The following is a 26,394-nucleotide window of genomic DNA, read 5'->3' as shown; positions in this document are numbered from 1 at the left end:
TGTACACTCTCCCCTATCACTGACTCTACCCCCCATTCCCCCTCCCACAGCCCCATGTACACTCTCCCCTATCACTGACTCTACCCTCCATTCCCCCTCCCACAGCCCCATGTACACTCTCCCCTATCTCCTGACTGTTGGGTTAGACTCCATTACACTTTGCTTTCACACTCTTCTTACCTTTCCTGCACAAGCTTACGGAAATTTTTCGGGTCAGTATGCATCATCTGATTGGCTGCCTCGAAGGTGAGTTCTGCTGGGTAATATCCTCCGCTGAATGGGTTATGGCAGGAGGTCTGGTCTGAGCCCAGATCCACCAGTAACTCTCCAGTCTGCTCGTACTCCTGCACCAGCCTCTCCCTGTGGGTAGAATTCTATTTTGTAAGTATAGATGCCATCTTGCATGTCCTAAGGGCCATAGATCTCTCTTGACGAATGGCCCTGAGATTTGAGAGAACATACCCCATCCCTTTATCCTCCTGTTTTCCCCCGAAACCTCTTGCCCGACATCAGCCTAACCCTTTAACCAGCAGCTCCTTCACTCGCTAAGAACTGCCAATGAATCCTGCTTTTCATTCGTTATTTCAAGTTATGGAATTTCTACCAGACTCTCCCTTGTCCCTGTGTCTCCAGATATAAAGCTCTATCTCATCCCCCACCTTTCACAAGATGTCAATGGGCCGACAGTGACTGGATTCCTCCATCTGTCTATTGGATATTCACTCTATTATTGCTATTGCGATATATTGAAGTTACAACACAGAGTCTGACCATTCGGTCCATTCGATCTGTGTCAGACTTTATCCTCCACACAAGCAAGTCAATCCCATTCATCCGCTCTGTTACCATCTCCCTCCCACCCCTTATCCATCACCCCGCTCTTCAATCCAACCCACGGTACTGACACATTTCTACCTCAATCACTAACTCTGCGAGTGAATCCGCAGCCTCACAACTCTGAAGATGTTTCTGTGGTTTTTGTTCTCAATCTCTGACATCATTTGTCTGTGTCCCCCTTGTTCCTGACCCCTCACTCGCTGGAAACTGTCTGCTTCAGTCTACCTGGACCCATCACTCGCATCATTTTAAGCATATCTATCGTGTTGCCCCGTGACCTGCATTGTTCTCATGAAAACACAAACAATTTTTCAATCCTTCTTTGAGTTTGTAGTTGCTCCAATTATCAGGCAGCGTCCTGGTCAATCGATGCTGTTCTCTCTCCAGTAACAGCTTGTATTTGGAAAGCATCTTTAGACTCATGAATTATTCCAAGGCATTTCATAGGAGCGTTAGAAAATAAAGTGAGTCAGCGCATCACACCAGGAGATATTAGGTCAGATACTGAGGGCTTGGTCAAAGAGGTTTAGGGAGGGAATTCCAGACTTTAGGACTGAGGCAGCTGAGAGCATGGCCACCAATGGTGGAGCAATTGAAATGGGAGCCACACGTGAGGCAGGAATTAGAGGAGTGTGGAGATTGTGAGGGCTGTGGGGCTGGAGGGGATTACCGAGGTAGGGAGGGCCATTTGAAAACAGGGAGAAGAATTTTAAAATGTTGTCATTGTCTGATTGGGAGGCAGTGTGGGTGAAGGAGCACGGGGGGTGACAGGGGAATGGGACACACTGCGAGTTCAAACATAAGCAGCTGGGTTTTGGATAATAAGTTTACGTACAGCCAGGGGAGCATTGGGATAGCCGAGGTTTTGCACAGTAGATCAGCTGAGACGGGGTAAAGTCAGGTGGTGTTACGGATGGAACAGGCAGTTTTAGTGATGTCATGGATATCAGATCGGAAATTCATCTCGGTATTAAGTGTGACACCATGATTGTGGTGGTTTAATCTCAGACTGTTGCCACGGAGACAAGTGGAGTTGGTAGCTAGATACATTCCTATAGTGTTGTCACCAAGTCAGATATTAAGGCTGTGCGTTTGGAAGTTCTCATGCTCCCTTCAATGTGTATCACATCACCCAAGGTCTCTCCCGCTCTTACCGCCAGCCACTGGCGCGTTTGGAAGGGTTTGCAGGTTGACACCTTCCTTGGCCATCAAGCCCCGGGGTGGGACTCGAAGCCGCAGCTTCAGGGACACTGCCCTCAGCACCACAAAACCTCAGGAGGGGAAGTAGGGCTGGCGAAACGGTAAATGAGCTGCTTGGTTTATAACCTGAGTAGAAAGCAAGGAAATTCACTCAACTTTTACCAAGCAATTGGAAAGTAAGCAATGTAATTCGCAACCTCTGCATCTTCAGCATCTAATTCCGGCACTCACCAAAGATCCACCACATTACCATGGTAACCAAGACTAAGGGTTGTTTTCTTTCGCCGAGCTTCCCTGAAATTCAACAAAGGAACAAAGTTTAGTTTAAAGTTAAATTCAATTGGTTAAATCAGCTCCTGGAATCAGCAAATCCATCGCACCCAGACCGAGACAACACAACCAATCAGGGATGGCTATAGTAGCATGTACAATATGATAGATACACAGGCCTCAAGTAACATAGAAACAGGAATAGGCCATTCAGCCCTTTGAGCTCAGAGGGTTAGGAGGGGATTGAAATACTGAGATCCAGCAATCCTCATTCATGTCGGTTTACATTTTTTTAAACTCCAAACCAGCCCATTGACAAGAGCAGCACAAAATTATCCCCCATTTCTGTGATCTCCTCTAACCCGACAACCCTCAAGGTCTCTGCACCTCCAATTCTGGCACCTCTCCCCCATCCATTTTGGCATTATTCTTCACCGCCTGGGCACCGAGCTCTGAAATTCCTTCCTGCAACCCCGCCACCTCTCTACCTCTCCCTCCAAACGCTCGGAAAACCTGCCCCCTTTGATGAAGCTGGAGGGGCACCTGGCCTGATACCCCTTTCTGTGGTTGGGTGTCAAAGGCGTGGCAGCCAATGGTGGAGTGATGAAACATGAGGATGTGTGAGAGGCCAGAATTGGAGGAAGGGAGATTCAGCTTTTGAAATGTAGACAGTCTGATTGACACCTCAGGCTTTCCGTAGCCATGTGACCGTGCCATGTGCCTGCCTCTGGAGGCAGACATCTTGAGATCAGTTCTCTAAAAGCCTCTCACAGAAACATATTCAAGTAACTGTCCTTATCCTTGCAACAGCAGGGATTGCAGATAGTTATTGAACATGCAGAGGTCAGAGACGTAAGGACAGCTGAAGACCATGGAGGAATTTGAAAATGGAGGTGTTGTCAGACTGGGAGCCAATGGGCACAGGAAATGATGGGAGAATGGGATGTTGTCTGCATTAGGATACAGGCACCAGGAAATGGAGTTAAAGCCACAGTCATATCAACCATGATCTTACTGAATGGCAGCAGGCTCAAGGGGCCGAATGGCCTCCACCTGCTCCTATTTCTTGTGCTCTTATGGAGTTTTGGATCAACCGAAGTTTACGAAGGGTGAAATATGGGGTGGGGGTGGGTTGTGGGGGGACCAGTTAGGAGAGTATTGGACTGGAGGGAACTATGGCAACCAGAGAGAGAGAGAGAGGGAGACGGTCTGGGGATGGAGGCTTCCTGTTTTACATTGTCCCCAGCCAGTGAAGACTCGAACCTTGGGAGAGCAGTCAAAACAGAGACGGAGTGAAGGCAAAAGCAAATCGAACAAAAGAGTGAGAGAAAGAAAGATGGAGCCAGGGATCGAGAAATGGATAGACAGAGAAAAATATTTAAAATACGGAGAGAGACAGAGGGATGAAAGAGAGGCACTGACTCATTTTATTTCTGACCCAGCTTGAAGCAGAGAAGCCACACACCGCAGACTCCACTTTACCTGACTGGAAATAATTAATGCAAAGGAGAACTTATGGGATTCCTTTCACAACTGACACCCAATAGCAAGCTGAGCTTTCACAAAAACATTCCATCTGTCTGATCCACTTTTCCTTCACATCCCAACATTAAAGGAGTGTTTCCATCCTGTGCATTTATTCCAGATGTTCTGTCGGCACTGTGACACTCCAAGGCTGGGTGGCAGATTCCCTTTACCCCAGTTTCAGATGCTGATGCTGTTTTTGATTAGAATCAGTTGCACATCTGGAGTGCTGGGACACTCAGCTCCTGCCCTCATTACAGCCTTGGGTCAAACACAGACAAAATAGCTGAACTCCAGCGGTGAGGAGAGAGGGACTGTCTTTCACATCAAGGCCGCATTCGACCGAGTGTGACATCAAGGAGCCCGAGCAAAACTGGAGTCAATGGGAATCAGGGGGAAAACCCTCCACTGGTTGGAGTCATACCTGGCACAAAGGAAAATGGTGAACAATCACTGAAACATGGTGAACAATCACTGAAACAACTCTATGATGACATCAACAAGTTCCATCCCACCATCAGGCTCACCATAGACTACTCTCCGGAATCGGTTGCATTCTTGGACACGCGCATCTCCATTAAGGACGGTCACCTCAGCACCTCACTGTACCGCAAGCCCACGGATAACCTCACGATGCTCCACTTCTCCAGCTTCCACCCTAAACACGTTAAAGAAGCCATCCCCTACGGACAAGCCCTCCGTATACACAGGATCTGCTCGGATGAGGAGGATCGCAACAGACACCTCCAGACGCTGAAAGATGCCCTCATAAGAACAGGATATGGCGCTAGACTCATTGATCAACAGTTCCAACGCGCCACAGCGAAAAACCGCACCGACCTCCTCAGAAGACAAACACGGGACACAGTGGACAGAGTACCCTTCGTTGTCCAGTACTTCCCCGGAGCGGAGAAGCTACGGCATCTCCTCCGGAGCCTTCAACATGTCATTGATGAAGACGAACATCTCGCCAAGGCCATCCCCACACCCCCACTTCTTGCCTTCAAACAACCGCACAACCTCAAACAGACCATTGTCCGCAGCAAACTACCCAGCCTTCAGGAGAACAGTGACCAAGACACCACACAACCCTGCCACAGCAACCTCTGCAAGACGTGCCGGATCATCGACACAGATGCCATCATCTCACGTGAGAACACCATCCACCAGGTACACGGTACATACTCTTGCAACTCGGCCAACGTTGTCTACCTGATACGCTGCAAGAAAGGATGTCCCGAGGCATGGTACATTGGGGAAACTATGCAGACGCTGCGACAACGGATGAATGAACACCGCTCGACAATCACCAGGCAAGACTGTTCTCTTCCTGTTGGGGAGCACTTCAGCGGTCACGGGCATTCGGCCTCTGATATTCGGGTAAGCATTCTCCAAGGCGGCCTTCGCGACACACGACAGCGCAGAGTCGCGGAGCAGAAACTGATAGCCAGGTTCCGCACACACAAGGACGGCCTCAACCGGGATATTGGGTTTATGTCACACTATTTCACATAAATATTTCTGCTTTTTTCCTCCTGAGTCTTTATCATGCGATCCTAGAATCAGAATTTATGTCACACTATTTGTAACTCCCACAGTTGCGTGGACCTGCAGAGTTTCACTGGCTGTCTTGTCTGGAGACAATACACATCTTTTTAGCCTGTCTTGATGCTCTCTCCACTCCCATTGTTTTGTTTCTTAAAGACTGGATTAGTTGTAAGTATTCGCATTCCAACCATTATTCATGTAAATTGAGTCTGTGTCTTATAAGTTCTGTTTGTGAACAGAATTCCCACTCACCTGAAGAAGGGGCTCAGAGCCTCGAAAGCTTGTGTGGCTTTTGCTACCAAATAAACCTGTTGGACTTTAACCTGGTGTTGTTAAACTTCTTACAAAGGAAAATGGGCAGAAGTTGATAGCACTGCTGCCTCACCGTGCTAGAGACATGGGTTCGATTCCGGCCTTGAGTGACTGTCTGTGTGGAGTTTGTATGTTCTCCCCATGTTTGCATGGGTTTCCTCCCACAGTCCAAAGACATGTAGGTGAAGTGAATTGGCCATGCTGAATTGCTTCTTAATGTCCCAAGATGTGTGGATTAGGTGGATTAGCCATTGTAAATGCACAGGGTTACAGAGATAGAGCAGGGGAAGGGGAGTGGGGAGGGGGGGGGGGATGGGTTTGTGTGGCTCTTTCAGAAAGTCGATGCAGAATCAACAGGCCAAATAGCCTCTGTCTGACCGGTAGGGATTCTATGGTTCTATGGTTGTGATTGGAGGTCAGTCATCTCAGCTCCAGGACATCTCTGCAGGAGTTCCTCAGGGGAGTGTCCGAGGCCCAACCATCTCCAGCTGCTTCATCAATGACCTTTCCTCCATCACAAGGTCAGAAATGGGGATGTTCGCCGATGATTGCACAATGTTCAGCACCATTCACAACTCCTCAGATACTGAAGCAGTCCATGTTCAAATGCAGCAAGACCTGGACAATATCCAGGCTTGGGCTGACAAGTGGCAAATAACATTCACACCACACAATTGCGAGGCAATGACCATCTCCAACAAGAGAGAATTTAACCATTGCCTCTTGACATTCAATGACATTACCATCACTGAATCAACTGAGCTGGATTAGCCATATAAATACAGTGGCTACCAGAGCAGGTCAGGGGCTGGGAATCCTGCAGCCACCAGATCCCACAAACATCTGCAAATACCCCCTGGTGCCATTCTGGGAAAGCATGTTGACTGATGTGTCCTGAGAAGAGGAAGAGAGGGAAGAGGAGGGATTCAGAGAAATTGGGATGAGGTGGGGGGGGGGGTCTACAGAACCAAAATGATTTCCGCAGGTCAGCAGAAAATAATCTAATGTTCCTTGCTTGATGCTGATTCAAATCTAAATTAAATTCCAAGATTACAATAGCAAAGGACACAAATTGATCCAGGATATTCAGGTTGCTGGGTCAGTGCATCAAGATAAGGTAAGAAAGAGGCCTCGAGATCAGCTATGATCTCATTGAATGGCAGAGCAATGATTGGCCTCTCCCTGTTCCAATGTCAAATTGTTCTCTGTATGGAAAGACCTGGAATCTCACTGAAGCATCAGGAAACTAGGACAAAGAGGAGAAGTCAGGCAGGACTTTGATTTTAGCCCAAGGGAGGTTAAGGTGTGGAGTAGTTTTCAGCAGAGGTTCATTGACAGAGAGACTGAGGAATGAGCAGACAGGGAAAGGGCTGGAGACGAGGGAAGGGGTGAATCTAAGTTTGACCAGGTTGGCTGCAGTGAGGTGCGAAAGGCCTTTAGATAGAATCAGCTGGATAATCAATTAACTCAGTAATAAGGAGGCTCCACCTGTTGTCATTTTAAAAGGGGGCCCCCCCCATTGGGAGATCCAAAAATACATGTCAGCTGTTACGCCCTTTATTACACAGATGAGGTTCCCATGACATCTGGAAGCCATCAGCTACCATGTTGCCATTGTGCTCTGCACTCTCTTGGCTGTGTGTGCATGTGTATAATTGTTCCTGTGGGGCAGCACTGAGCCTTTGGAGTTTACAGAAACCCAATCTTATCTGATGCTCTGGTTACCACACCTTGACCCGCGGGAAGGAGCCAGTGGCCAGCTGTCTGAGGCCGCATCAGCCCAGCTCCAGACAGAGAGAAGGTTGCAATGAGATGAGGGGATGCCTGCCTGGAGCACAATAGGACAAGCTCGGAGATGAGGTTAAAGGATGGGCTCAAAGATTGGTCGGTGGGGCTGGGGGATGCGGGGGGAGGGGGCTGGGGGATGCTGGGGGAGGGGGGCTGGGGGAGGGGGGTTGGGGGAGGGGGCTGGGGGTTAAGGGCTGGGGCGGCAGAGTGGTTAGCACTGTCGCCTCACAGCACCAGGGACCCGGGTTCAATTCCCGGCTCGGGTCACTGTCTGTGTGGAGTTTGCACATTCTCCTCGTGTCTGCGTGGGTTTCCTCCGGGTGCTCCGGTTTCCTCCCACAGTCCAAAGACGTGCTAGTTAGGGTGCATTGACCCAAACAGGCGACGGAGTGTGGCAACTAGGGGAATTTCACAGTAACCTCATTGCAGTGTTAATGTAAGCCTTACTTGTGACGAATAAATAAACTTTAACTCTAAGGAGGGAATAGTGAAAGAGGGTGGGAGCTACCTGATTTGAGCGATGCACTGATCCAGGCTGTTGGTGACCTGCATTAACCAGCCCTGCTGCTGTCGCTTCGTCAGAGCAGCCGCATCAACCTGGAAGGAAAGGGTTAATTATTTGGTTATTTTCATTCAATCAAATTGAGTCACTTGGTTCAAAGCAAAATACTGCAGATGCTGGAATCTGAAACAGAAAATGCTGGAAAATCTCAGCAGGGCAGACAGTGTCTGTGGAGAGAGAATGGAGCCAAAGTTTCGAGTCTGGGTGACACTTGGATGTCCATGTTTGCAAAGATCAGGTCCGCAGTCTCGGAGTGAAATAGCACCAACTCGAATTTCTAATCAACACTTTGCCTCAGAGAAGCAACAGTTTCTAGAATCTTCACTGACCAGAGCTCTCCGTCACCTCCATCATCCGCCCCCCCCCCCCCCCCCCCACCCCCCAAACTCCTAAAATATTTCATCCACCAGCTATGTTGTTGAGGTGACCCAGTGGTTAGCACTGCTGCTTCACAGCGCCAGCGACCCAAATTCGATTCCCAGTTTGGGTCATTGTCTGCATGGGTTTCCTCCAGGTGTTCCAGTTTCCTCTCACAGTCTGAAAGACGTGCGGGTTAGGGTGCATTGGCCATGCTAAATTCTCCCTCAGTGTTACCCAAACAGGCACTGGAGTGTGGCGACCAGGGGATTTTCACAGTAACTTCATTGCAGTGTTAATGTAAGCATTGCGATACTAAGAGAACAAAGAAAAGTACAGCACAGGAACAGGTCCTTCGGCCCTCCAAGCCCGTGCCGATCATGATGCCCTAACTAAACTAAACAAAAACCTTCTGCCCTTACCCAGTCCGTGTCCCTCTATTCCCTCCCTATTCATGGACCCATCCAGATGCCTCTTAAATGTTGTTAATGTTCCTGCTTCCACCACCTCCTCTGGCAGCGCATTCCAGGCACCCACCACTCTCTGCGTGAAAAACTTCCCCCGCACATCTCCCTTAAACTTTCCCCCTCTCACCTTGAACCTGTGCCCCCTTGTAACTGACACTTCCACCCTGGGGAAAACGCCTCTGACCACCCACCTTGTCTGTGCCTCTCATAATTTTGTAGACCAGGTCTCCCCTCAGCCTCCGTCTTTCCAGTGGAAACAATCCTAGTTTATTCAACCTCTCCTCATAGCCAACACCCTCGAGACCAGGCAACATCCTGGTGAACCTTCTTTGCACTCTCTCCAAAGCTTCCACGTCCTTCTGGTCGTGTGGTGACCAGAACTGCACGCAATACTCCAAATGCAGCCTAACCAAGGTTTTATATAGCTGCAACATGATTTCCCAACTCCTGTACTCAGTGCCCCAGCTGATGAAGGAGTGAAACGCTGTAAGCCTTCTTAATCTTGGCCACTTTTAGGGAACTGTGGACCTGCACGCCCAGATCCCTCTGGATGTTAATGTTCTGCCATTTACAGTATAATTCACACCTAAATTTGATCCACCAAAATGCATCACCTCACATTTGTCCGGATTAAACTCCATCTGCTATTTCTGTGCCCAAGTCTCCAATCTATTGATATCCTGTTGTATCCTCGGCACTGTCAGCAACTCCACCAATCTTCGTGTCATCCACAAACTTACTAATCAGACCACCCACATTTTCCTCCAGATCATTTATATATACTGCAAACAACAGAGATCCCAGCACTGATCCCTGTGGAACACCACTAGCAACAGATCTCCATTCTGAAAAACACCCTTCCACCGCTACTCTCTGTCTTCTATAACCAAGCGAGTTCTGTATCCATCCAGCCAGCCCACCCCGAATCCCATGTGATTTTAGTTTTTGTACCAGTCTACTATGTGGGACCTTGTCAAGCACCTTACTAAAGTCCATATAAACTACATCCACAGCCCTTCCCTCATCAATTATCTTTGTCACCTCTTCAAAAAACTCAATCAAGTTGGTGAGACATGACCTTCCCCGTATAAAACCATGCTGCCTGTCACTAACTAGTCCATTTTCCTCCAAATGTGCATATATCCTGTCCCTCAGTATCTTCTCCAAAAGCTTCCCCACCACTGGTGTCAGGCTTACCGGCCTAAAATTTCCTGGGTTATACCTGCTTCCTTTCTTAAACAAGGCAACAACATTGGCTATTCTCCAGTCATCTGGAACTTTGCCTGTGGTCAAAGAAGATGTGAAGATATCTGTTAAAGCCCCAGCAATTTCTCCCCTTGCCTCCCATAGTAACCTGGGATAGATCCCATCCAGGAGTTTAAATTTAAATAAACTTAAGCTTTAACATGGTTTCCGTGACTGTGCCTAGCGTTTGTTTGAAAGTCCCGTTATTAACAATGAGAGGAGATAGTGTCTCTCGCGATGTGATTGCTGTAAGAGGGAGTCAGATTCAAAGAATGGGAGTGTTGTTGATTTTCAGGCGAGCTGGGAACATGCTTGTCTGGTCCTGTCTCTGGGCTTTATTCAGAGTGAATGAGCATCTTGTATCTTAATGCCAGGAGTTGCTCAATGATCGCTATCTTCCCATCGGAAAGACAACTCAGCTCTGCTCCAGTTGAAGAGGAACATTCTCAACCTTTGCCAAATACCTCTCCCCTCAACAACAGGCAACACCGCACCTGGGAGCTGCAGAGATTAGTCACTTTGATTCCTGTCTGTTTATGGGATGTCAGCAGCACGGGCAAGGCCAGCAAGTTGCTACCCAACAGCAGCAGTCCCTGTGTTGTAGGTACACCCACAGTGCTGTTAGGAAGGGAGATCCAGGGTTCTGACCCAGCGACAGTGAAGGAACGGCGATATATTTCCAAGTCAGGGCGGTAAGTGACTTGGTGGGGAACCTCCAGGTGGTGGTGTTCCCAGGTACCTGCTGCCCTTGTCCTGCTAGATGGTAGAATGGTGGGTGTGGAAGATATTGCAGAAGGAGTCTTGGTGAGTTGCTGCAGTGTATCTGGTACATTGTACACTGCTGCCCAGTGCGTTAGTGGTGGAGGCAGCAGGAGTCGGGGGTGGGGGGGGGGGAGGGTGCACATGGTGCTAATCACCAGGACCCAGAATCTTTTGTGGGGTGGGGGCGGAGGGGGGCTTGGGGGGGAGGGGAGGGCAGACTCATTTAACATGGCCAATCCACCTAACCTGCACATCTTGGAACACTAAGGGGCAATTTAGCATGGCCGATGCACCTAACCTACACATCTTTGGACTGTGGGAGAAACCGGAGGACCCAGAGGAAACCCACGCAGACACGGGGAGAACGTGCAGACTCCACACAGTCAGTGACCCTAGGTTGACATTGAGCCCAGGTCCCTGGCGCTGTGAGGCAGCTGTGCTAACCACTGTGCCACCGTGCTCCACTGCCACTGAGCAGCTTCACTAGTTGAGTACAGATGCCTGCCGTTGTGTCCATAAATCTGGTTGCGTTTTTTCAACAGTTGCCAGCTATGGATTGTGGATCATTCTTTTTTCCTGGTGGAGTGGAAATCTGCTCTCAAACAGGGCATATTCTGCGTTGTCCTTGATATTTATTTGCTCAGATCTCTCACTGTTTGGTTCACTGAAAACTTCAGTTTATCCTGTGTTTTCAAAGGTATATACTCAGCTGGAATCTTGTTCCTCAACTCATCCAGCTCAGCTCTGATGTAAACATTTTGCAGCAGAATATTTACCTTTGGCTCAGGCATTTCATTGCACTGATGTGGTCTGTAATTACCTTGTGGTTTACTTGAATATTGTTTCCCTGTCTGTCTGGGATCTTCCGTCTCGCTCCCTGTGGGGTCTTTTTCTGCATTTTCTCTGGCCTTTCTTTGTAGGCACAGTCAGGGTGTGATGATAGCGTGCTATATAGTTTTTTATCTTTCAGGGAGAATGTATTAAATTTCAGATGTATTTTGTAGGCAGTTGGTGTGTCTGGAGAACCTTTTCGCTCAGATGTTGTAAAAGCAGAATAATTACTCACTGCAGCCATGAAGTGTTTATTCAGATAGAGCTAATGGGCTTTTGTTTATGCAAAAAATGATCCCCTGGGACTTTTGATTAGAGGAATGGAATGGGGGAAGGGGGGGGGAGTGGGAGGGGGTTCAGGTGCTGATGTGGTAATAGGAGGAGGAAAGTCTGTACCTAGCTCCTCCCAAACTACACATAATGTTCCCGGTGTGACCTTAGCAAGACCCTGTATAATTGCAGCAACAGTAAGAATTTTAACAACACCAGGTTAAAGTCCAACAGGATTATTTGGTAGCAAATGCCATTAGCTTTCGGAGCGCTGCTCCTTCGTCAGATGGAGTGGATATCTGCTCTCAAACAGGGAACACAGAGGCCCAAAATCAAGTTACAGAATACTGATTAGAATGCGAATCTCTACAGCCAACCAGGGTTAATGCTCCCTCCACTCACATTGTCTGTATCTTTAAGACTTGATTAGCTGTAGAGATTCGCATTCTAATCAGTATTCTGTAACTTGATTTTGTGTCTCTGTGCCCTGTTTGAGAGCAGATTTCCACTCCATCTGACGAAGGAGCAGCGCTCTGAAAGCTAATGGCATTTGCTACCAAATAAACCTGTTGGACTTTAACCTGGTGTTGTTAAAACTCTTACTGTGTTTACCCCAGTCCAACACCGGCATCTCCACCGGCAGCAAGACAGCCCTGTTCCTGTACTCGAATCCTCTCGCTATGAAGCACAAATAAATCATTTGCCTTCTTTACCACCTGCTGCACCTCTGAGGGAGTGAATGTTGAAGGTGGTGGATGGGGTGCCAATCAAGTGGGCTGTTTTGTCCTGGATGGTGTCGAGTTTCTTGAGTGTTGTTGGAGCTGCACCCATCCAGGCAAGTGGGGAGTATTCCATCACACTCCTGACTTGTGCCTTGTAGATGGTGGACAGGCTTTGGGGGAGTCAGGAGGCGAGTTACTAACCACAGAATTTCCAGCCTCTGATCTGCTCTTGCGATCGCAGTATTTATATGGCTGGAACAGTCCCGTTTCTGGTCAGTGGTAACCTCCAGGATGTTGATGGTGGGGGTTCAGCAATGGTAATGCCATTGAATACCAAGGGAAGATGGTTAAATTATCTCTTGTTTGAGATGATAATTGCCTGGAACTTGTGTGGCACGAGTGTTGTCCAGGACTTACACAAACCAGTCCCACTTCTAACAGAATGATGGATGGTCATTGGAGGGAAGATCATTCGAGAGAAAGTAATTGGAGGGAAAGTTACAGAAGAGCTGGTCGTTCCTGGGTATGAGAGTAAACATCCCCTCATCTCTCTGTCCCTCCCAGTTTACTGCTGCTTTCTCAGAGCAGATGTGGTGAAATGTTGGTGGTACAGAGAGACGGGCTCACCTCTGCTATCACTGCCACACAGCCAATGATAACCGCAGCCTTGGCCTGCGCACCGCTCATTCCACCCAGTCCTGATGTCACAAACACTTTGCCGCTGAGATTGTCCAAACGCAGGTACTTCCGGCCAGCGTTCAATACTGTCAACTGAAACACAAAGAGATACAGACTCTTCAACACATTCCGTTTGCTCTCACAACCGTGGCCATGCTTATTGTTGACAACCTGCTTCTCCACACAGGGGGGCAGTGGCAATGGTGGGAATGTTACTGGGCTAGGAAGCCGGAACACAACAATAATCCTCTGGGAATGGGCTCAAATCCCACCATTTGAATCCAATTAGTAACAAAAATCTGGTATTGAATTTGTTTAAGAAACTGACCATTGCCGATTGTCGGAAAAACCCATCTGGTTCACTTATGTCCTTTACGGAAGGAAATCTGCTGTCCTTACCCGGTCTGGCCTACATGTGACTCCAGAGCCACAGCAATGTGGTCAACTTTTAATTGCTCACAGGGCAATTAGGTACGGGCAAGCGGTGCTGGCCTTGCCAGCAAAGCCCACAACCAGTGACAGAATTTGTAAAAAGTAGCCGGAACCATAATCAGAAAATAAAAGAAACAACCAAGACTTCAAAAGATCTCAAAGTGCTTTACAGCCAGTGAAGTGCTCTGCCGTGAGGGAAGGACATCTCAGCAGGGGAGGATTGAACTGTTAATTAAATGTTTTGCTGATGAGACAGGGGATTATGGGGCACGGGAGGTTAGAGGATTATCACATCATCAGGAATCATGGGAAATTGGATAACTAATTAAAACAGTTAACGATAGCTGTTTACGGTGTTGGGCCCACAACAAAGCCAGAAATTAAAACCACATCAAAGTTAACTGAGAAACTGAGGAAGATAAATCTGTCACAATTTTGTGGGTTCAGGTCCTAGGCCAAAGACATGAGCATAATTCAGGATGATACAGTGCAGCAGCACTGAGGGAGTGCCGCACTGTCAGAGGGTCAATACTAAGGGAGTGCTGCACTGTCAGAGGGTCAGAACTGAGGGAGTGCTGGACTGTCAGAGGGTGAGCACTGAGGGAGTGCCTCACTGCCTGAGGGTCAGTACTGAGGGAGTGCTGCACTGTCAGAGGGTCAGCGCTGAGGGACTGCCGCACTGACAGAGGGTCAGAACTGAGGGAGTGCTGCACTGTCAGAGGGTCAGTACTGAGGGAGTGCCGCACAGTCAGAGGGTCTTTACTGAGGGAGTGCCGCACTGTCAGAGGGTCAGTACTGAGGGAGCACCGCACTGTCAGAGGGTCAGTACTGGGGGAGTGCCGCACTGTCAGAGGGTCAGTACTGAGGGAGTGCCGCACTGTCAGAGGGTCAGTACAGAGGGAGCGCTGCACTGTCAGAGAGTCAGTACTGAGGGAGTGCTGCACTGTCAGAGGGTCAGTGCTGAGGGACTGCCACACTGTCAGAGGGTCAGTACTGAGGGAGTGCCGCACTGTCAGTGGGTCAGTGCTGAGGGAGTGCCGCACTGTCAGAGGGTCAGTACTGAGGGAGTGCTGCACTGTCAGAGGGTCAGTACTGAGGGAGTGCAGCACTATCAGAGGGTCAGTACTGAGGGAGTGCCGCACTGTCAGGGGCTCGGTGCTGAGGGAGTGCTGCACTGTCAGAGGGTCAGTACTGAGGGAGTGCAGCACTATCAGAGGGTCAGTACTGAGGGAGTGCCGCACTGTCAGGGGCTCGGTGCTGAGGGAGTGCTGCACTGTCAGAGGGTCAGTACTGAGGGAGTGCTGCACTGTCAGAGGGTCAGTGCTGAGGGACTGCCACACTGTCAGAGGGTCAGTACTGAGGGAGTGCCGCACTGTCAGAGGGTCAGTGCTGAGGGAGTGCCGCACTGTCAGTGGGTCAGTACTGAGGGAGTGCAGCACTGTCAGAGGGTCAGTACTGAGGGAGTGCAGCACTATCAGAGGGTCAGTACTGAGGGAGTTCTGCACTGTCAGGGGCTCGGTGCTGAGGGAGTGCTGCACTGTCAGAGGATCACTATTGAGGGAGTGCCGCACTGTCAGAGGGTCGGTGCTGAGGGAGTGCTGCACTGTCAGAGGGTCAGTACTGAGGGAGTGCTGCACTGTCAGAGGGTCAGTAGTGAGGGAGTGCCGCACTGTCAGAGGGTCAGTGCTGAGGGAGTGCCGCACTGTCAGAGGGTCAGAACTGAGGGAGTGCTGCACTGTCAGAGGGTCAGTACTGAGGGAGTGCCGCACTGTCAGAGGGTCTTTACTAAGGGAGTGCCGCACTGTCAGAGGGTCAGTACTGAGGGAGCACCGCACTGTCAGAGGGTCAGTACTGAGGGAGTGCCGCACTGTCAGAGGGTCAGTACTGAGGGAGTGCCGCACTGTCAGAGGGTCAGTACAGAGGGAGCGCTGCACTGTCAGAGAGTCAGTACTGAGGGAGTGCTGCACTGTCAGAGGGTCAGTGCTGAGGGACTGCCACACTGTCAGAGGGTCAGTACTGAGGGAGTGCCGCACTGTCAGTGGGTCAGTGCTGAGGGAGTGCCGCACTGTCAGAGGGTCAGTACTGAGGGAGTGCTGCACTGTCAGAGGGTCAGTACAGAGGGAGTGCCGCACTGTCAGGGGCTCGGTGCTGAGGGAGTGCTGCAGTGTCAGAGGGTCAGTACTGAGGGAGTGCTGCACTGTCAGAGGGTCAGTGCTGAGGGACTGCCACACTGTCAGAGGGTCAGTACTGAGGGAGTGCCGCACTGTCAGAGGGTCAGTGCTGAGGGAGTGCCGCACTGTCAGTGGGTCAGTACTGAGGGAGTGCTGCACTGTCAGAGGGTCAGTACTGAGGGAGTGCAGCACTATCAGAGGGTCAGTACTGAGGGAGTTCTGCACTGTCAGGGGCTTGGTGCTGAGGGAGTGCTGCACTGTCAGAGGATCACTATTGAGGGAGTGCCGCACTGTCAGAGGGTCGGTGCTGAGGGAGTGCTGCACTGTCAGAGGGTCAGTACTGAGGGAGTGCTGCACTGTCAGAGGGTCAGTAGTGAGGGAGTGCCGCACTGTCAGAGGGTCAGTGCTGAGGGAGTGCCGCACTGTCAGAGGGTCAGTACTGAGGGAGTACCGTACTGTCAGAGGGTCAGTACTGAGGGAGTGCCACACTGTCAGAGGGTCAGTACTGAGGGAGTGCCGCTCTGTCAGAGGGTCAGTACTGAGGGAGTACCGCACTGTCAGCGGGTCAGTCACTGACAGACAATCTTGCCACTTATCACACTATTGTCTGTGGGAGCTTGCTTTGTGTGAATTGGGTGATACGTTTGCAACGTTACCGTAGCAACTTCATTCGTGGGAACGTGCTTTGAGACACATCCTGAGCTCAAAGATGCTGAAATTCACAGAAAAGCTGCCCGGTCCTTATTTTAAAATGTGGCCATTAGCCGCACACCACATTCACCATCCCATTTTGACAGGTGTTTTGTGAAGAGCTCCCATTTCTGCCGAGAGGCTGTAACCTCACACTGCACCCGCAGTGGGTATCCGTGTGTCTGCCATGGAGCTGATGTCAAAAACCTTTGACAGAAGCCCTCAGACTTTGATGGAATCGCAAGGAATTTGTCAAAGAGATTCTGCAGCACATTGGAGATGACCTTCATTCAATTAATTTGCTGTCAGAATCTCGACAATGTATCATGTGCCACAAATATAAAGATGAACAGATGTGACAGCAACTGAGCAACATGTGTCTCCAATAAACTGCCCCATAAGTCATCCCAACTCATCGCAATTACTTGAGTGAGATTCTAACTGTTGACACTGAGGAGTGATGTGGGAAAAAGGGCTTACATTTCTGCCAACTGAGTTTGTATCCATCCCAGGATAATTGGAAAACAGGATTCTCAGTGCCAACTGGACAAGTCAAATAGGAATGGGTTTGGGATATTTTCAAACAGATTCCTGTCTCCATGAATCTATGGCACAAAACGGGTAGTCAGTGAATGAATTTGAGGCAAATAGTAAACTCACTCTGGGTGCAATAAACTTTTTCACTGAATGTCGACATTTAAATGTCTAGTCATCAGAGATAGAGGGAGCTTTACTCTGTATCTAACCCCGTGCTGTACCTGTCCTGGGAGTGTTTGATGGGGACAGTGTAGAGGGAGCTTTACTCTGTATCTAACCCCGTGCTGTACCTGTCCTGGGAGTGTTTGATGGGGGATAGTGTAGAGGGAGCTTTACTCTGTATCTAACCCTGTGCTGTACCTGTCCTGGGAGTGTTTGATGGGGAACAGTGTAGAGGGAGCTTTACTCTGTATCTAACCCCGTGCTGTACCTGTCCTGGGAGTGTTTGATGGGGGACAGTGTAGAGGGAGCTTTACTCTGTATCTAACCCCATGCTGTACCTGTCCTGGGAGTGTTTGATGGGGACAGTGTAGAGGGAGCTTTACTCTGTATCTAACCCCGTGCTGTACCTGTCCTGGGAGTGTTTGATGGGGACAGTGTAGAGGGAGCTTTACTCTGTACCTGTAACAAATTCAATATTGAAAACTGTGGAGTTGAGCTGGAGACGGGGTGCGGGGAACCGCCAGTCGATGAGGGGATATTGCTTTCTAGGTACCGCTGCCCATATTGTCCATGTTATGCTGAACTGTCTCTCAGCGAGAATATGACTGCAAAACCTGCACAGCGCTGCAGACAGAAGGTGGTGAATGTATTCACTGGGTTGGAGCCTGTCTGACAGAGAGGAACGGGAAAATCTCTGTTCCTGCTCACTCTCGGAACCTTGGCATCACCATCCTGAACTCTGCCATTTATCTCTCATCCTTCCTCCCATTGGCTATCCTTTAAATCTCAGTGAACAGATTTTCTTTTAGTTAAACATCGATGCCATTGGTGCAGGTTTGTGGAGTCACATGAGATATAGGAGCGGAATTAGGCCATTCGGCCCATCGAGTGTAATCTTCTATGGTTCTACTCACTGTCCCAGCATCCACCGCACTTTGGGGTAGCAAATTCCGCAGATTCACAACCCTTCAGGAGAAGTAGCTTCTCCTCAACTCTGTTTTAAATTTGTTGCCCCTTATCCTGAGACCATGACCTCTCCTGATGACCCACATGAAGTCAGGCAGCAACTTCCCGTCCCTGTGGGGTCAGCAATGAACCCGATGGGTTTTTGCCGCAAACCAGCAGCTTGATGGCCACTTTTATATTTCCAGATTTTGTATGAAACTCGAGTTGGTGTGATTTTCACTCAGTTTCTCTGGGTTTCCTGGTCGCTGGGTTGTCAGTTCAGTAACACAATCACTGCATCTCACTCAAACCATCCAAACACATCACCCAGTCCCCCAACTCATACCGCAAACCAGGAGGAAATCAGTGTAAAAGTTGTGACCTATCTCTGAAATACAGAACATTGGAGAAAGGTATAATTCCCATGGCCATTCAGCCCATCCGCACCATTCTATTACATCTGCCTGAATTTTTACCCCAATTTCATTTATCCACCTTTCTGCGAAATCTGTTGATAATTTACCCCAATAGAATCCTAACAGTCTCAGCCTTGAATACTCCAGCCCTTTGGGGGAGAGAGTTCCAGATTCCCACTCCCCTCTGTGTGAGGAAATGCTTGCTGACATTCCCCCCTGAATGGCCTGGCTCTCATTTTAAGGTTCCCTCCCTCACTCTTGTTTTGGGCTCCCCCGACCCAGCGGAAGCAGTTTCCCGGGGCTGGGAATGGGGTGGGGGTGGGGGGGGGGGGGCAGATCTAATCAGAATAATGAGCAGATTTGGGCTGGGTGGAGTGTTAAAGTCCCAAACGAAAATCAGAATCTCCACCCAAACTTGCCCCCAAACCTGCTCAACTCTGACCCCCAAACCTGCTCAGCTCTGACCCCCAAACCTGCTCAACTCTGACCCCCAAACCTGCTCAGCTCTGACCCCCAAACCTGCTCAACTCTGACCCCAAAAGCTGCTCAACTCTGAACCCCAAACCTGCTCAACTCTGACCTAAACTGAGGGGGGTGGTGATGGTTGGAGGGGGGGCAGAGGGGGAATGTTAGTTGGTGACCAATCTATTCTAATGAGGTGGTCTGGTAATTTGAATATGGTAATGAGACTTTGCATCTCATTTTCCTTCAGCTTCACAACTTCCACCGTGGTCAATGTGCCAGAAAACACAACAGCTCCACCCAGGCGAGGGCTTGGTTAGATTCCCCCCAGACCCTGCGCACACACACACACACACACACACACACACACACACACACACACACACACACACAGCTGAATAACTCTGCAAGATCTCCCTCCATCTTTTCAAGAGGCTCCTGACCTCCCCCTCCCAACCACAGCCTCCAATTCCAATCCCCCTCACACCCCCTCCTCCTATCCCAGGCAGTCCCAGTAAGGAAGATCCAGGCCTCCGGAATTAGCCTATCCAACCAGTTTGATAAATGCAACAACAAGGTCTCTGAAGCTTCTGAACCTGGGAATGGAAGGCAGCCTGGCCTCGGGATTTAACCCTCTCAGCTCCAGTATCGTTCTGGTGGGTCTGTGCTCCATGCCATCTCCAAGGTCAGTCTCTCCTTCCTGTGGTGTGGGGCCCAGAACGGAACCCAGTTACTCCAGGTGGACTCTGACCAAGTCTCTGTACAACTGAATCATCGCTTCATTCCCCAGTGAATTCCAATCCCATTGAGGTAAAGCCCAACATCCCATTGGACTCTTCGATTGGACAGAGTAACATTAAACAACAATAACGTCTATTTGTACATTGCCATTATTTTTTTCTCTTTCAGCATGGAAACAGGCCCTTCGGCCCAACGTGTCCATGCTGCCCTTTTTTTTAAACCCCTAAGCTAGTCCCAACTGCCTACGTTTGGCCCATATCCCTCTGTACCCATCTTATCCATGTAACTGTCTCAACGCTTTTTAAAAGACAAAATTGTACCCGCCATTGAAACAGGGAAAGATGTCAAAGTGCTTGACAGCAGTGTTAGCGAAAAATATTCGCCATCGAGCCATGGAAGGAGATATTGGGAGAGTTGATCTTGGCTAATAGGGTGGATTGAAGGAGTAGTTACCACGGTGCCATGGACAATTCCCTGCGGCCCAATATAACAGTAGCTTCCTGCAGTCATCTGTCCATACCTGAGACAAAGAACACAAAGAAACCTCAAATTAGTCCAATTGTTCACATCTTCAGAGTGTGAGTGAGATCCCATGTTTCTAGTCAGGGGGGTATTGGACCTGAGTGCTGTTACACAGGGTCAGAGCCCAGTCAACGACCCAATCCCATTCCCAGCTCCAAGGCATGATCACAGCCTGGTCTGGGATAAGATGGGGAACCGTTACCCGTCATTCCCACTGCCAGTTCCCAGATGCCTCCTGCAGCAAATGCCAGTGTGGAGGTTCACTGTGCTGCTACTCATGTGGAATAGCCTTCTGTAACTCAGAGGCAGGTCCACACGTGGGAGATCCACAGTTGGGTTGGGAACTGACGAATGATTGAGCCCAATGCCAAATAACCACAGAAAATGCTGCAAAGATGCAGCAAGTCAGGCAGCCTCTGTGGAGAGAAACAGAGTTAGCATGACTCTACTTCAGACAGCGCAGCACTCCCTCAGTACTGACCCTCTGACAGTGCAGCTCTCCCTCAGTACTGACTCTCTGACAGTGCGGCACTCCCTCAGTACTGACTCTCTGACAGTGCGGCACTCCCTCAGTACTGACCCTCTGACAGTGCAGCACTCCCTCGGTACTGACCCTCTGACAGTGCAGCTCTCCCTCAGTACTGACTCTCTGACAGTGCGGCACTCCCTCAGTACTGACTCTCTGACAGTGCGGCACTCCCTCAGTATTGACCCTCTGACAGTGCGGCACTCCCTCAGTACTGACCCTCTGACAGTGCGGCACTCCCTCAGTACTGACTCTTTGACAGTGCAGCACTCCCTCAGTACTGACCCTCTGACAGTGCGGCACTCCCTCAGTACTGACCCTCTGACAGTGCGGCACTCCCTCAGTACTGACCCTCTGACAGTGCGGCACTCCCTCAGTACTGACTCTCTGACAGTGCAGCACTCCCTCAGTACTGACTCTCTGACAGTGCGGCACTCCCTCAGTACTGACTCTCTGACAGTGCGGCACTCCCTCAGTACTGACTCTCTGACAGTGCGGCACTCCTGCAGTATTCAAACCCATATCCTTTTGACACAGCTGTGAGAGTGAGACCCCTACAGTGCTGACATTTATCACTGCCCAAGTTACAGGTATCAATATCCTGCTCATTGGATTGTCAGGGTGGGTGATGGGGCTGGTACAGGAATCTCTTACATGGTCACACCCATGGCAAACATCTTCTCATACTCATCCCTCGAGGAATAGTTTGGAATGACCTGGAAGAGAGCGGAGGTGAAAGGAGAAGGAGTCAGATTCACAAACAGGACCAGTTGCTCTCTGCACAATCCCTTCCCATCGGAGACAACAGCAACTGCTGGGAAAGAAACCGGGATTGGAAATGGCGCATCCTGATTCGGGGCACCGTGCCCAGAATCCCTCTCTGCACAGAGTTACACAGGGTATGCAGCACAGACACAGGCCATTCAGCCCACAAAGCCCGTGCTGGTGTTAATGCTGCACTCGAGCCTTGTCCCACCTTGCCTCATCTACATCGACTATCGTAACCCTCTGTTCCCTCGTCTCTCTCACAGGCTGATCTGTTTCTTATTTTGAACAGGTTGGAGGAAATAGTTGACACAGACATTGACACAGAATCTCAACAGTGCAGAAGCAGGCCATTCTGCCCATCAAGTCTGCACTGACCCTCTGAAAGAGCATCCCACCCAGGCCCAGCCCTTGCCCTATCCACATAACCCCACATATTTATCCCACTAATCCCCCTAACCTACACTTATGGGACACTAAGGGCCAATTTAGCACGGCCAATCCAACTAACCTGCACATCTTTGGACTGTGAGAGGAAACCGGAGCACCCGGAGGAAACCCACGCAGACACGGGGAGAATGTGCAGACTCCGCAGAGACAGTGACCTGGGCCAGGAATCAAACCCGGGTCCCTGGCGCTGTGAGGTAGCCGTGGTAACCACTGTGCCACCGTGCCGCCCCAAGAGGGGCAAATAACAAATAGGAGATGGAAGAATTTCTGAGACACAAAACAAGTATTAAACTCGGAGCCAGCGTTGTTGATTCAGGAGGAGAGAGAGAGGATAAATGTGCAGAATTAAACCAGATGAAAGAAGGAGAGATAGAGTGAGTGTTTGAGAGAAACAGATACCAAGGACAGAGAATGAAAGAGAGAAAGAAGTGAAGGAAAGAAAAAGGAAGGAAGGGAAGTTAGAATGAAATGAGAAGGAAGGAGAAAAATTGAACGTGAAAGATACAGGGTGGGAACAAGCGAGGAAGAGCGGGGGACTCGCATCACAGTCTGGTTCCAGGACAGGAGGAGGCTATTTGTCCCATCATGAAATGGAGCGAGAGAGACAGAGAGAGAAAGAGGCGGCGGGGGCGGGGGGGGGGGGGGGGGGGGGAAGCTTCCTGTTTAAATAATTTCACAGGTTGTGGGCATCGCTGGCTAGGCTCACATTTATTCCCAATCCCTCATTGCCCCTTGGGAAGGTGGTGGTGAGCTGCCTTCTTGAACCGCTGCAGTCCATGTGGTGTAGGTACACCCACAGTGCTGTTAGGGAGGGAGTTCCAGGATTTTGACCCAGTGACAGTGAAGGAACGGAGATATCTTTCCAAATCAGGCTGGTGAGTGAGTTGGAGGGGAATCTCCAGGTGGTGGTGTTCCCCGGTATCTGCTGCCCTGGTCCTGGGTTTGGGAAGTGACAGCAGTGAATAAAGGACATTGTGAATCAGTGAGGTGGACGGTGCAGCCTGGGTGAAACACAGAGCAAAGTGAAGGGAAGTCAGCGAAGACAAAACAGGGGAAAATACTCTTTATACAAAATGGTGACGCTAGGAATGCTGCAGGAGTCCGGCACACTGAGAGAAGCTGATTCTCTTACCATTCCATTTGTGATAACCACACGCGGGGCACTCTGGGGACTTGGAAACAAGCCCTGTGGGTGTCCACTGTACATGACCAGAGTCTGTTCCTCCGTCATCTCCGACAGATAGTGCATCGCCAATCTAAACTGCCAACAGGGAGATCCAAAAAGCACAAGCATCAGAGTCAGAGAGCAGAGAAAATCAGAAAATTATTACACACACAAAGCCCGGTTAATCACAGAGCTCCAGCTGTGCATCAGTCACACTGTCCCCATCAAACACTCCCAGGACAGGTACAGCACGGGGTTAGATACAGAGTAAAGCTCCCTCTACACTGTCCCCATCAAACACTCCCAGGACAGGTACAGCACGGGGTTAGATACAGAGTAAAGCTCCCTCTACACTGTCCCCATCAAACACTCCCAGGACAGGTACAGCACGGGGTTAGATACAGAGTAAAGCTCCCTCTACACTGTCCCCCATCAAACACTCCCAGGACAGGCACAGCACGGGGTTAGATACAGAGTAAAGCTCCCTCTACACTGTCCCCCATCAAACACTCCCAGGACAGGTACAGCACGGGGTTAGATACAGAGTAAAGCTCCCTCTACACTGTCCCCATCAAACACTCCCAGGACAGGTACAGCACGGGGTTAGATACAGAGTAAAGCTCCCTCTACACTGTCCCCCATCAAACACTCCCAGGACAGGCACAGCACGGGGTTAGATACAGAGTAAAGCTCCCTCTACACTGTCCCCCATCAAACACTCCCAGGACAGGTACAGCACGGGGTTAGATACAGAGTAAAGCTCCCTCTACACTGTCCCCATCAAACACTCCCAGGACAGGTACAGCACGGGGTTAGATACAGAGTAAAGCTCCCTCTACACTGTCCCCATCAAACACTCCCAGGACAGGTACAGCACAGGGTTAAATACAGAGTAAAGCTCCCTCTACACTGTCCCCATCAAACACTCCCAGGACAGGCACAGCACGGGGTTAGATACAGAGTTCAACAATATTCCACTGAAGCTGGTCACCCTCTGAGTGAAGTGGTTAGTTTTGTGTCAATGGGCAGTTTTGTGACAAGCTCTCTGGAGTCTGGAGTGAGTTTTCTCCTCAGGGATTGCAGGTTGGATGTGTCCAGGGATCAGTGACCCAGTGGGTCGTCAGCACGTCATTGCTGCGTGTGTGCCTTTATGGAAAAAATTGGTTGGAACTGAACCAACATCAATGAATGTGTGGCAGACAGACATGTTCTTGCTGCGTGTCTCCCAGTGAAATCCCTGTCAATGAAACAGCCATCTTCTATCTCCATCAAAGAAATTCCTCCAGTGTTCAGTTACTTGCTTTATCTGTTTTACATTCCGAGACTACACCTGGAATATATAAAGTTCGGAAATCATTCTACAGCTGCTGACTTTCACATTATTTATTCTTCAATTCCACATTAAGTACGTCGGAAAGAAAACTCTTCATATCCGCCTTGTCCTCTGGAATGTTGAGTATGAAGCATCTTAAAGGATTAGTTCTTTAAGAGTGACTTGCTCTCAGGTTTTGCTGTTCTCCTGTCCCTCAGCTAATTGGATGGCTGGGCCATGGCGAGGGTTACGTGCTGAGCCCGTGCTGTGTTGTACCTTACCTCACACTCTCCACCTTCTGGAGACTTCAGCACACTCAAGGCTGCCCCAATCCCCATCCTCTCAACACCCCCTGTGCCCTCTGACCCACATCCCCTGTGCCCTCTGACCCACACCCCCTGTGCCCTCTGACCCACACCCCCTGTGCCCTCTGACCCACACCCCCTGTGCCCTCTGACCCACACCCCCTGTGCCCTCTGACCCACACCCCCTGTGCCCTCTGACCCACACCCCCTGTGCCCTCTGACCCACACCCCCTGTGCCCTCTGACCCACACCCACTGTGCCCTCTGACCCACATCCCCTGTGCCCTCTGACCCACACCCCCTGTGCCCTCTGACCCACACCCCCTGTGCCCTCTGACCCACACCCCCTGTGCCCTCTGACCCACACCCACTGTGCCCTCTGACCCAAACCCCCTGTGCCCTCTGACCCACACCCCCTGTGCCCTCTGACCCACACCCCCTGTGCCCTCTGACCCACACCCCCTGTGCCCTCTGACCCACACCCCCTGTGCCCTCTGACCCACACCCCCTGTGCCCTCTGACCCACACCCCCTGTGCCCTCTGACCCACACCCCCTGTGCCCTCTGACCCACACCCCCTGTGCCCTCTGACCCACACCCCCTGTGCCCTCTGACCCACACCCCCTGTGCCCTCTGACCCACACCCCCTGTGCCCTCTGACCCACACCCCCTGTGCCCCCTGACCCACACCCCCTGTGCCCTCTGACCCACACCCCCTGTGCCCTCTGACCCACACCCCCTGTGCCCTCTGACCCACACCCCCTGTGCCCTCTGACCCACACCCCCTGTGCCCTCTGACCCACACCCCCTGTGCCCTCTGACCCACACCCCCTGTGCCCTCTGACCCACACCCCCTGTGCCCTCTGACCCACACCCCCTGTGCCCTCTGACCCACACCCCCTGTGCCCTCTGACCCACACCCCCTATGCCCTCTGACCCACACCCCCTGTGCCCTCTGACCCACACCCCCTGTGCCCTCTGACCCACACCCCCTGTGCCCTCTGACCCACACCCCCTGTGCCCTCTGACCCACACCCCCTGTTCCCTCTGACCCACACCCCCTGTGCCCTCTGACCCACACCCCCTGTGCCCTCTGACCCACACCCCCTGTGCCCTCTGACCCACACCCCCTGTGCCCTCTGACCCACACCCCCTGTGCCCTCTGACCCACACCCCCTGTGCCCTCTGACCCACACCCCCTGTGCCCTCTGACCCACACCCCCTGTGCCCTCTGACCCACACCCCCTGTGCCCTCTGACCCACACCCCCTGTGCCCTCTGACCCACACCCCCTATGCCCTCTGACCCACACCCCCTGTGCCCTCTGACCCACACCCCCTGTGCCCTCTGACCCACACCCCCTGTGCCCTCTGACCCACACCCCCTGTGCCCTCTGACCCACACCCCCTGTGCCCTCTGACCC

General features: G+C 50.8%; 1 protein-coding gene across 1 annotated transcript in view; it reads right to left on the bottom strand.

Moving 5' to 3' along the window:
• uroc1 (urocanate hydratase 1) overlaps positions 1–26,394 on the bottom strand; it is an 89,138-nt gene that overhangs the window by 38,581 nt on the left and 24,163 nt on the right. The window contains exons 5-11 of the mRNA XM_078210021.1: positions 23,325–23,453; positions 21,632–21,693; positions 20,383–20,449; positions 13,323–13,466; positions 7,988–8,076; positions 2,269–2,331; positions 181–360 (exon numbers count right to left, since the gene is read on the bottom strand). Of these exons, the coding sequence (XP_078066147.1) occupies positions 181–360; positions 2,269–2,331; positions 7,988–8,076; positions 13,323–13,466; positions 20,383–20,449; positions 21,632–21,693; positions 23,325–23,453 (734 nt within the window). The remainder of the gene's footprint in view (positions 1–180; positions 361–2,268; positions 2,332–7,987; positions 8,077–13,322; positions 13,467–20,382; positions 20,450–21,631; positions 21,694–23,324; positions 23,454–26,394) is intronic.

This window comes from Mustelus asterias, chromosome 3, assembly GCF_964213995.1.
Source record: "Mustelus asterias chromosome 3, sMusAst1.hap1.1, whole genome shotgun sequence".
Classification (NCBI taxonomy): Eukaryota; Metazoa; Chordata; class Chondrichthyes; order Carcharhiniformes; family Triakidae; genus Mustelus; species Mustelus asterias.
This window is presented reverse-complemented; position numbering and strand designations above follow the sequence as displayed.